The sequence below is a fragment of the Nycticebus coucang genome, chromosome 7 (genome assembly GCF_027406575.1).
Source record: "Nycticebus coucang isolate mNycCou1 chromosome 7, mNycCou1.pri, whole genome shotgun sequence".
Lineage (NCBI taxonomy): Eukaryota > Metazoa > Chordata > Mammalia > Primates > Lorisidae > Nycticebus > Nycticebus coucang.
In genome coordinates this window covers 73,969,222-73,981,958 of record NC_069786.1, presented here as the reverse complement: position 1 = coordinate 73,981,958, position 12,737 = coordinate 73,969,222, and the positions used below count along the sequence as shown (strand labels likewise).

Genomic DNA, 12,737 nt, shown 5'->3' with positions numbered 1-12,737 from the left:
TGCAAATTTAGTAAAATAGCATCAAAATATATATCCAAGAGTAAGAGAGAACTTAGATTTTGGAAAACTGAAGACAAGAGTAAGACATGATGAAATACATGTAATTCAAGACTAGCCTGAGCAAGAGCAAGACCCTCTCCCAACTAAAAATAGAAAAATCAGTAGGGCACCATGGCGTGTGCCTGTAGTCCCAGCTACTCAGGAGGCTGAGGCAAAAGAACAGCTTGAGCAAAGGAGTTTGAATTGCTGTGAGCTATGATGATACCACTTCACTCTACCTGGATGACAGAGCAAGAAACTGTCTCAAAAAAATAAAATAAAATAAAACAAAACACACATTTAAAACAAATTGGAAAACAGGTCATTTTTTAATGATAACTAAAGTGGAGACTTAAGTTTAAAACAGAAGCAATCTTCAAATACCTCTCAAATTATCACATACCATTTGTGAAGTGTCCAAAGAAATAATTGTTCTTCTCTCATCTGCAGGACACATCAGGCCATATGAAACACTTGTTCCTCCTGCCAAAATAGGAAACAACAATTTTATGTTTAAATATGTTTTTAGCTTCCCTTCTAGGGCAAATCCCTAATATAGAGTATACAGATAGGCCCACTAGGAAAGTCATACCTATTACTACTTTGCAAAGTACATTTTGCAAATGCTACTACACTTATAAAAAAACTCACGTTTATTTTATGCTGTATGCCAAAATGAAGCAATATTATGGAACTGAAAGCAATGACATACGGCTCCCTCCCCTGGACTTGGCACACTCAAGTGAAGTCCCTAGCAATTTGTGGAACTCCAAAAACATGATTAGAAAAGTTCTAAGCTAATGATTAATCTGGAGAGGTAGCATAAAAGAAAAAAGGCCCATCCTACACAACTAGAGACACTATTACCTCCTTTCTACCACAATTATAAGATTCATTTATCATTTAAAATAATACATTCTTGTACAAAAAGGTTTTTATAGAAGTTTAAAATGTCTAGATTATGAAATATTTAAAAATAAATACACTCTTTGGTGAAAAAGTGATTTTTATATAGAATAAATAATACATAGAAATATTTAAACAATATACTGCTGCTTTCTCTTAACATTTATTGTCCAAAGAAAAATGCTTAGTTAATACCATTAACGAATAATATGATGTTTTCAGTTCTTAATCAGATCTAAATCACCATAAATCAGAATAAATTCTTAATCCGTAGTTCCATACATTTTATATGGAAGAAAAATGTGAAAGTCACCTTTCACAAGAAGTGTAAGAATCTGTAACGTTTAGCTTAATCTTACAATGTAATATAATGAACTGCCAGTTAAGAATATGATGCCTGTAATCAATAACCACTATTTGCTTGCCATAATCATCGAAATCAGAAAAGTATTTCAAATAAGTGACATTATAGTGCATGAATTCAACAGAAAGTATCAGATATAGGGGGAATCTGAACCTTTTGGAATTATTGAGGTTTCACTAATTAATTCTATTAATGCAATTTTGTTGAAGATAATTTCCTTTGGCTTATGTAAGTTGTTAAAACAATGCAGTTAGTAAAAAATCAAAAGATATCAAGTTCATCTTAAAAACAGAAAATATTATTTTTCTATATTAAAAGACATTATGGACTTGATCATCTTTGTACTGACTGATCACCTAACCTGCATAGTGTTCTATGTTTATTTTACTTCTTAAAAGTTGATTTAGTGCATTTATATTTAGCTTTTGAAAAACAAAATTTTCTCATAAACATACAGGTTGGAAAGTAATTACTGAAGCAGGAACCTTTTCTTATTTAAGCATTAAATCAGTTTCATCTTGGATCCAACAGGAAAAAGCCATGAACTAAAGGGATCCCACATCTCAAACAGTTTATGTAGACTTACTTAGAACACAAATGAGCACCATAAACCAGTTTTTGAGAACAATTATATATAATGACAATAAGGTTTGTTTTCAGTGGGATAGCACAAATATTTAAAATATAAATTTAAACAGAAAACATATATATCATATTAAAATTCAAAAGACACAATACCTACCACCAATTGGTATGATACAAAGGTTATATTTGCATGCTAGATTCACAATCTTAACTACATCATCATGACATGCTATTGAAAAAAGAGAAAATAAATTAATCATAGCGACATGAGTATAGTCTGGATAATCCTGCAAAATACAGATCTATGACGTTCTTTAGTATCTAAACTTTTCCTTCACTTAGCCATGCACTAGCCATGCATTAACATATTAAACAGCTGTATTAAAACAAACTTTTTAAAATTTTCACTTTGAAATAATTTCAGACTTTCAAAGAAGTTGCAATTTAATTCATAAATTATCCTTCAGCTCATATTCCTGAATATTACATCTTATAAAACTATAGTCCGGTTACCAAAACAAAGCAATTAACATTGATCCGATAACTAACCATCAGACCTTATTCATATTTTGTGGGTCTTTGTGGGTCCAGGATCAAATCAGGATCACATTTAGCTGTCATGTTCCTTAGTCCTTCTTTAAAGGCAGGTATTTCCTTAGTCTATCTATGACTTTTATGAACATGAAACTTTTGAAAAACACTGGCTGGTTATCTCATAAAATGTCCCTCACTTGGGGTTTGTATATGTTTCCCTATTATTATTTATCTCGCCTCCCTCCTGCCCCCATATTAAAATACAATTTTCCCCTCAGATAGCTCCTATAAAGTAGAAGAAGCTCATCTGAGACCTGAGGAGTCCAAAAATCAGCCAATTTTTTGAAAAACAAAATATTCCATATACTCTGAAAAAGATGATCTGACAAGAATCAGAAAATCAATGCAACTTTTTAAATACAACCTCATATGCAGAAATATAGTGCCTAATCGTCACCATGAGCAAAATAATGTAAGTTCATCCATCTTTTATCCCAAGCCAAATCTAAATACAGTAGAACCTCCATGGTCGACCACTTCCTTAAGTTAATCTAATTTTCATAGACCAGACATGCAACACATGTGTGTTTCAGTACAATAGGCCTAGTTCCTTACAGTCCCTTGTGTTCAGTTTACAGAGGATCTACTATATTTGTATTCTTTACAACTCGAATGTTTAAAAGTAAATATTTCTTTCTTTTTTTTTTTTTTTTGTAGAGACAGAGTCTCACTCATGGCCCTCGGCAGCATGCCGTGGCCTCACACAGCTCACAGCAACCTCCAACTCCTGGGCTCAAGCGATTCTCTTGCCTCAGCCTCCCAAGTAGCTGGGACTACAGGCACCCGCCACAATGCCCGGCTATTTTTTAGTTGCAGTTTGACCGGGGCCGGGCTTGAACCCGTCACCCTCGGCACATGGGGCCGGCGCCCTACCAACTGAGCCACAGGCGCCGCCCTAAAAGTAAATATTTCTAATCCTAAATTCACTTAAGATTTAATACTAAATTAATAATGCAACGGGAAAAACTTACTTGGCCATAAGACTATATCAGGAATTCGCTGAAACATTCCTTCCCTGAGCAAAAATATCTCATGAAGACAATGACCTGTTTTGTGTTTAAAAAAAAAAAAAAAAAAATGCAAAAACATCTTAAATTATAGAAAATTTTTTAGTTAAAAATAAATAGTGCTAATATAAAATAGCTTACCATGAGCTCTAAATACCCGATCATCTGCTTCTTGTGAATATGAAATATTAGTTTCTTTAAGTTCATGAAGAAAATCTTCATTTACAATAGAAGGAGGTGCATCACTAGGATTTAAGGATGCCTAGAAAATAAAATTGGCTTCATTCACCTAATTTTAGACAACAAATCCTGAATACATCTCTTGGGGAGAACAACTATAAATGTAGGGTTTTTTAATTTATGAGATAAAACACAATTAGAGAAAATATCAAGCAATGCATATGGAAACCAACTTTGCGACAATAACAAGTAAAAATGGTCTGGTTCATCATATTCTACAATACGAGTTATAAAGGCCCTATGTGTCCTCTTTCCTTCTATGGCCCACCTGTTCATTATTTCTGAAGAGTGCAATCAAGAACAGGAAAGATACAAAGTCTCAAATCTTCAATTTTAGATTAAGGAGACGGAAGAAAACTACTTGACTTGCATTATCTACATTTTTATCTGTAGATAAAATTTAGCATTTCTTATTCTTCAATTACCATTTTTAAATGATCAACATAAAACACCTTACAATAAGTAAAAAAGCCATTTTTATGAGTGACTTTAAAGCTCACAGCATAATTATAAACTTGATACTCAATTTCAAGTAACAGATAATTTGAAATCTAATCCTCAACTTTAAAGTAAAAACTATGTCATACTGGACATGTTACCCAAGTTCTGTGAGAATTAGCTTCTACATCTGTTAAATGAGATTATCACTGCCAAATACGTAGAGTTACCATAGCCAAGTCAAGTTAAATGTGATAATTTTTGTGAAAAGCATCTAATAGCATGCCTAGAACATAGGAAGAGGTCTATAAATGGCTCGCCAAATCAAATCTGCTATTTCAAAGAAAGGTATAATGTAGTATTTGGAAAAAAGAAAGTACGAGACTATATATAAAAAAATATAATACTTCGATATTCTCTCAGTCTCTCATTAAGATACTGTATTCATCCACAAAATATTAACTGAGTGCCTGCTATAATCTAGGCACTGTTCTAGGTCCTGTGAGACATGTGTGAGTGTGAGTTAAATAGGGGAAATTTTTAATGCAACAAAGTTTATTGAGGAAAAAAATGTAGATTTACAGAGTTAAGAGCAAGACACTTTTGCATAGACAGTGAACAGTTAAGTAGGCAACCAGGCCAAAAAAATCTTGACCTTTATGAAGTTCAACCTATGGTAGAAGAAGTGATCAAAGAACCTCAATGAAATATACTGATTAATATTTTAAGTCATTAAAAATTAAAAAGGTCTTGGGCGGCGCGTGTGGCTCAAGGAGTAGGGCACCAGCCCCATATGCCGGAGGTGGTGGGTTCAAACCCAGCCCCGGCCAAAAACCGCAAAAAAAAAAAAAAAAAAAGACAAAAATTAAAAAGGTCTCAAGAGCTTAAAAAAAAAAAGAGTGCATGTAAACCTGGTAAAATTTCCCTATATGGTATGTAGATTTTATCAATGTCAAAAACAAGTACATAATTACAAACGGGAGAGGGAGAGAGATTTAAGAGTTGAAAAGGGACAGTTAAGAAAAGTTAGAAGTTAAAAAAAAAAAGTTTGGTTTCAGAGAAAGAGGAATTAGTTCAGTCTAATTTAATAATTAGCATAAAATATCTATGGATTTATAAATAAATCTAAATAATCATTGACTACCTAACATTTTTTAGTAACATGTTGGATACAGGGGAGGATTTATTTGAAGATACAGCCCTTGTACTTATGGAACTTATATCCAATAAGAGAGACATACAGAACACCATGCTATAGAAAAAAATAATAAAATAATAATAGAGAAACGCTATAAATACTTCATTATTTTCATATGCACGCAGTTTAAGGTTTTCTATCTCACTTCAGAAAAGTGAAACTATATGAACTAAAATTAATATTCTCTATCACTCATCTTAATTCAATTTTCATCTTGTAATTCTTCAAATATTTCAAATGTTCGCATATTGAATATAAAAATTATTCTATATTAATCCTAGATTACTGTCAATCTATTAAATAATTTTAAAATAGCAACAATTTTTATTTTTGTAACAAAGTACTCTCAGGAAAGTAAATAATTTGCACTTCACTACCCCGTGAGAGGTAAAACAGACAGCTATTCCTCAGAGAGGATGAAAAGTTTGCCTGATAAATCTCAGATAAATTCAGAGATTAGAAACTAGATCTGTGACACTACAAAACGGCCCCAACCACTTAACAAGACCAATATAAAAATCACATTTAAGCACACTAGTAATCATTCTTATTTACTTACTTTAGAGGTAGTTTTATGCTCCACATTTACACCAAGGATATTCTGGATCCACTCTCTAAAAGTTGGTAAAATCATGCCACTAAGAGGGTACCTAAGGTAAAAAGAAGGTAAAATATTAGAACAAGGTATCTTAAGTTCAAATGTAAAGCTTAGTTTCTCCTAGTAATGGTCAAGCAGTTCCTATCAACCAAACTCACCTTCAAACAACTATAAACTCTGGACAAAAATAAAATAAAACAAATAAAACCCAGGTATCTGAAGGCAGTACGGACAGATGAAAAGCAGGCAAAAGTAGGGTAGAGGAGTCCTACACTTGGAAGAAGGAAAAAAGCACTACCTGACTTCACAGTTTCGTTTTTTAAATAGGTTTTAGCCTTAGAACAGGCCCTAGCTGGTGCCATAAAAGGTAACAAAAATGCTGAAAAAGCTATAGTTTTCTTGGCTTGAAGAATCAGTGGAAGTGTTTGGAGTGAACACATCTGGAAAGTGTACAGGAAAATCACAGAGAGACTCAGAGAGGGACTATTTATTAATTATCCCCAAATGTTTGGCTGACCCGGAATGACACATGTATGGAGAATGTAATAAAGTCTTCTGAGCAGCCCAGTTAAACTAAGAAGAATTTAACAGAAAATCCAGCTGCTCACCACCACAGAAACACATTTGGAGTCTGAGATGAGTCAAGTTTAAATGATTGATTTAAAAAAAAAAAAAAAAATCTGTTCAGAGGAATGTAACAGAATCCAGAGTACCTACAAAACATAATGCAAAACAGACTTCAAAGACACACTCCAAAATTACTAGATATGAACAAACAAGAAAATGTGATTCACAATCAAGAGAAAGGGCAATTAATGATGACTGAAGCCAGATGTCCCAATGATATTGGAAATGGCACACAAGGATTTTTTTTTTTTTTTTTTGAGATAAGAGTCTCACTATATCACCCTCAGTAGAGTGCTGTGGTGTCACAGCTCATAGCAACCTCAAACTCTTGGGCTTAAGCGATTCTCTTGCCTCAGCCTCCTAAGTAGCTGGGACTACAGGCACTCACCACAATGCCTGGCTATTTTTTGGTTGTAGCTCTCACTGTTGTTTGGCAGGCCCAGGCCGAATTCGAACCCGCCAGCCTCAGTGTATGTGGCTAGCATCCTACCCTGCCCAGCACACAAGGATTTTAAAGCAGCTATTATAAGTATGCAAAAGGACAAAGCAGAAAATATTTTCCAAAAATTAGAAAAAAAAAAAAATCTCAGCAGAAAAATAAATTATTGGAAAGAATGCAATAGTAATTCTATAAATGAACCTCTAAGACATTCTATTGGTATCTCATTGGAGTTTTAATTTGAATTTTACTGATTACTTGTGAGATTGAACATCTATTTATATATCTAATGTCCACTTGAATATCCTCTGTTTTGAATGCCAGTTTCAGTTTTTTGCTCATTTTCCTACTGGTTTATAAGAAATCTTTATATACTATGTAATCAAGAAAATAATGTATTATTAAACATTTTCTATTACTCTGTGACTTACCTTTCACTCTCTTTTTTTTTCTTTGAGACAGAGTCTCACTATGTCACCCTTGGGAGAGTGCCATAGCATCACAGCTCACAGCAACCTCAAACTCTTGGGCTTAAGCGATTCTCTTGCCTCAGCCTCCCGAGTAGCTGAGAGTACAGGCACCCGCTACAACGCCTGGCTATTTTTTTTGTTGTTGCAGTTGTCACCGTTTTTTTAGCAGGCCCGGGCAGGGTTCTATCCAGCTTGCCTCAATGTAAGTAGCTGGGGCCCTAACCACTGTGTTTAACTGACACACTTTTTTCCTTTATTATTTAATGCTTTTTGTTCTCTGCTTTTTGCCTACCTTACATTTGGAAAAATACTGTGTGCATTCTCCTAGCAGGTGTATAGCTTTAAGCATATATCTAGAATTTATCTGATATATGATTTATATATTTATAAGATCAAAATTCTTTTTTCTAGTAGTTTAAGTCCTTCTATAGCTATTTTTGTTTTGTTTTGTGTGTGTTTTTAAGTGAAGACAGGCTCTAACAGTCACTATATATTCCAGATCAAAGAACAATTAAACCAATACTGAAAACTAGATTAGAATAGATTATATACTGGGGTTTTTTGTTGTTGTTTTTTTTTTTTTTTTGCAGTTTTTAGCCAGGGCTGGGCTTGAACCCGCCACCTCCGGCATATGGGGCCGGTGCCCTACTCTTATGAGCCACAGGTGCCGCCCTATATACTGGTTTTAATGTGTATGTCTTACAAACTATTTAAAATGTACTACATGAAATACTTTCACTCAAACTTACAGCCCTCACTTAGTATCCAAGGAGGATTAGTTCCAGAATGCCCATTGATAACAGAATCCTCAGACTAAAGTCTCTTATATGGAACAGTATTTACATATAACCCACACACATCCTCTCATATGCTTTAAATCATCTCTAAATTACTCATAATACCTCAAACAATGTAAATGCTATGTAAATAGCTGTAATACTGTATTTAGTATTTGTATTCTTTTACTGTATTGTTTTTTAAAGTATCTTCTATCCACACTTGGTTGACTCTGGTTGTGGAACCTGCAGGTAAGAAGGGCAAACTGTATTTCCCATTCATTTCATTGGAAATTGGAAAAACACAAAAGCTTTTAGCAATGAGCCTCAAAAGATTACTTTCATTTCAGAAAATGACCAAAAAAAAAAAAAAAAAACAAAGCCAGTGGGTGTTAATGAAACTCTGCACCAAAAGTAAGTAAACTTATGTTCATAATAATGCAGAATTCAATATTAAAGGAGCCAGTGTTGGACCCTATCCAAAATAATTTTTAATTTGAAGTGACCGAAAGCACTCATTTTGTCACAAAATTTGAACAACTACACAGTGTGGGATCTGAGTGAGTTATCACTTATTCTGTTAGCCTCATATACAACAAAATTACTACCTAAAATTCTCAGACCAATCTTTACCTAAAAGTTAGCAAAACCAAAATAGCAGAAGGAAGAAAAAATAACAAATGTCTCAAGTACTAAAAATCAAGCTGAAAGGCTATGTTTGAAGTATTACATAATACCTTTTCATAAATCTACAGAAAGCAGAATGAAAGTTAAGTATCAGACTCATATTAAAACAACTAAAGTTAATCATTTAGTATATAAAATATGTTTAGTGTCAGTGAGGTAAAAAGTATAAATTCTGGGAAGGTGGTTTTAATATATATGCTACTATGTGTATTAGCATAGTAGCAATTCGTAAATACTAAGTTTTAATACCGGGCCCTTCTATTTTAATAGAAGATGTACAATTACTCTGCATCTCTGTGAATTACAGATCTTTGCTATTCGTGACAGAATCATCTTAAGACCTTTGTGAATGCCATCAGTCACAAATAACATTACCCATAAAACTAAAAGGTGACCCCTTTCCAAATACAGTACATAGCCTACAGTACAGAAGACTGCTAAAATGCAAATGACTATCTACCCACTTCCCGAAATGCTGTACATTCCAGGTTCAAAAAGAAAGAAAGAGAGAAATGAGGACAGTGTCTGAGAGGAGATAAAGTTGGTTTTTTAAGATCACAAGATTTATTTTTCTCCTCCAGGAGATTTTGAAAAGCCAATCTCCACGTGCATAAGTTTCTATGGTATTAGAAATTACAACTCCATTTAAAAAATAAAACTCAACATTTAGAACACTGGTAAATTTAATTTTAACCAGAAATTCCTTCTACCTGAATTACACAACTTCTCAACTAAGCTTCCATCTGCATGCTGCCCAGTCACACTAAAGGATGGGAATAAGAACACAGATAATATTTATTTTTCCTATTTAAAAAAAATGTAATGTACATCTTAATACTTTCATTAAAATTAGTTCCTGAGGTTTTATTTTAGGCCAAAATACATATAAGTCAGAAAAATGAATTAATTATATAGCAAAGAAAAGGAAATAATTTCTCCAAAAGAATAAATGTGTTTCATTACTGACAGTTGAATATGTTGATATAGCATATGAGTTTAAAAAACATTAAACTAATGCCCAACCAATATTAAATTAAAGTATTATATTGGAATAGATTTGTAATAGATCTAATTCAATTTTTTACTTATCTAAATTTTTATTTTTATAGGGCCAGCATTGAAGTATTACATATTTATACTTGCTGCCCTTTCAAAAGTTATATCAAAATTCAATAGACACACCAGAGGCAGTATTACTTAAAATTAACTAAGAATGCATTTTACAATTATGTCCACATCTAGAACCAATAGTAATAATACAAATATCCTTTAGAAATTTTTTCCAGCTTTATTGAGGTATGACTGAATAGATATACTTTATAATTCTTATCAACACATTACTTACCAAAAACATTTCAGAAATGTGAATGGTATCACACAAATGACTTATTTTTGTTACTTCTTCTCTAACATATCACAGAAACTAATTTTTTAAATACTATTTACATGTATATGTACACAGACCTAAAACGCTCACCTTTCACAGAAACTCACACGCAGATGTAAATTAACAGGCTTAAATATAAAATTGCTTTCAACAAATCGGTGGTGTGGGGATTAAGTGGTAGGGTGGCTATAGACATTATTTGGATCTTCATTCAAATAATGAAGGCATTTGTGAGACAGTTAGGGAAGTGTGAATATGGACTAAATAGACATAAATTTTTTGTTATTTCGGAGATATGATGATAGTATTATATAACTGGCTATATTAGGTCCTTATATTTAAAGGGACACATACGTAAATTTTTAGAGGTAACTTGACAGTGCCAGAATTTGAAGTACTACAGAAAAACATAAGAAGCAATTATGGCATAACGTTGACAATTTTTAAATTGGAAGAGGGATAATTATATTTTTGTGTAGGTTTAAAATTATTTGTAGGAAAAAAGAGGAAAAGAAAGACAGAATAAACAAAGGCGTCAACAAATCAGGGTTACCTTTTCCCAGTCAATTCAATTTGGCCCTTCTTATTGAAGATGAACTTGGAATCATTATATCCCCATCCATTCCATTTCATAACTTCCTGCCTAATAAGAAAAAAAAGATAAATGAGACCTATGCTAAACATCTGAAAACTAAACAATATATCATTGATTGTTACTTTAATTTTTACTTTTTTTTTTTTCTTTGAGACAGTCTTCCTATGTCACCCTTGGTAGAGTGGCATTACATCACAGCTCACAGCAACTTCAAACTCTTGGGCTTAAGCAATTCTCCTGCCTCAGCCTCCCTGTGGTGGAGACTACAGGCACCCACCACAACACCTAACTATTTTTTTGTTATTGTTGTTTAGCAGGCCCTGACTGGGTTTGGTCCCACCAGCCTCGGTGCGTGTTGCTGGCACCCTAACCACTGAGTTATAGGCACTGAGCCTGCTTATTAACTTTTATAATAATTTAAGAGACCTCATGCCCACTGATAACTGTGTTAGTTTAAATGAGTATATATTAAAATGTCTGTATGTTAATATTTCTCAATATAGAATCACTCTGATGAGCAGCACCTACTTTAAGAAAGCTACAACCGGGCGGCACCTGTGGCTCAAGGAGTAGGGCGCCGGTCCCATATGCCGGAGGTGGCGGGTTCAAACCCAGCCCCGGCCCAATACCACAAAAAAAAAAAAAAAAAAGAAAGCTACAACCAATAATATTAATACATTCAAAGGAAGAAAGAAAAAGAAGATAAAAGAAATAAGATACATTTTAAGTACAAATTGCTTTATTTTGTGCTGGTTATTGAGTTTACATTGTTGGACAGCCTAAAAGTTTTGCGATTATAACTGAGAACTCATTTGAACAAAAAACAAAGTTTTCTAAGTATCAGAAAAAATTCACAATTATTAATCTGCTGTTGTAGGAAAAAAAGACCAATTTACAAGGCAAGTTCACTAGTAATATACTTTTAAGAAAGTAGATTAAAAATCTCAGTGTTGGGTTTATAGTCTAAATCCTTCAACTTCCATGTAACCAACAATGTCCACCTTGATCTACACATAATGCTTTTTTAATTTCTAAATTAATAATAAGTATTTCATAGTTTCAAATATCATTTTCACCAAAACCAATGACTTAATCATTCAACTCTGCACACATTACATAAGAATAGATAGGTCTGGGTCCACACAGAACACAATAAGCAACCACACTGAAGTATTCTGTCAGTTTTTATTAGATGTTATACATGGTGCCCTGCTGTGATTTGGGTCACCGAAATAAACTGGAGGTGAATCTCATTACAAATTCAACTATGCAGTTTATAATGCAAAATCTTTGACAAAAACCGTTCTCTATTTTGAAAGTTATTTGCTGCACTAAAATTTCAAAACAAAGACGTATTCAGAAAGCATTCTTCGAATTTTCCATAATTTTCAAGGAAGAAGAAAATGCCAATTGACAAGTAAAAATTTTTTTATACTCATAATTCCTGTTCTAGTTCAAACTCTCTTCAAATAAGTGTAACATGAACATAACACAACTGAACCAAATCCAAGTAATTAATTAGGAATTGAAATCTCTATCTATACATAAAATTGAAACAAAGAATGAGGAATGCTCCCTTTAAAGTTACAGTTCACTATCAATAAAAACTACAGTCCCGTGCTCGCTTCGGCAGCACATATACTAAAATTGGAACGATACAGAGTAGATTAGCATGGCCCCTGCGCAAGGATGACATGCAAATTCGTGAAGCGTTCCATATTTAAAAAAAAAAAAAAAAAAAAACTACAGTCCCGGGAGGCACCTGTGGCTCAGTGGGTAGGGCGCCA

At 33.3% G+C, this 12,737-nt stretch overlaps 1 protein-coding gene and 1 non-coding gene across 2 annotated transcripts in view; one reads left to right on the top strand and one right to left on the bottom strand.

The window, feature by feature from the left end:
• AGPS (alkylglycerone phosphate synthase) overlaps positions 1-12,737 on the bottom strand; it is a 145,347-nt gene that overhangs the window by 103,774 nt on the left and 28,836 nt on the right. The window contains exons 2-7 of the mRNA XM_053597450.1: positions 10,909-10,998; positions 5,931-6,021; positions 3,637-3,757; positions 3,460-3,534; positions 2,052-2,123; positions 443-522 (exon numbers count right to left, since the gene is read on the bottom strand). Of these exons, the coding sequence (XP_053453425.1) occupies positions 443-522; positions 2,052-2,123; positions 3,460-3,534; positions 3,637-3,757; positions 5,931-6,021; positions 10,909-10,998 (529 nt within the window). The remainder of the gene's footprint in view (positions 1-442; positions 523-2,051; positions 2,124-3,459; positions 3,535-3,636; positions 3,758-5,930; positions 6,022-10,908; positions 10,999-12,737) is intronic.
• On the top strand, positions 12,568-12,674 carry LOC128590949 (U6 spliceosomal RNA). Its single transcript, XR_008381408.1, has one exon. It is a non-coding gene; the product is annotated as a U6 spliceosomal RNA (small nuclear RNA).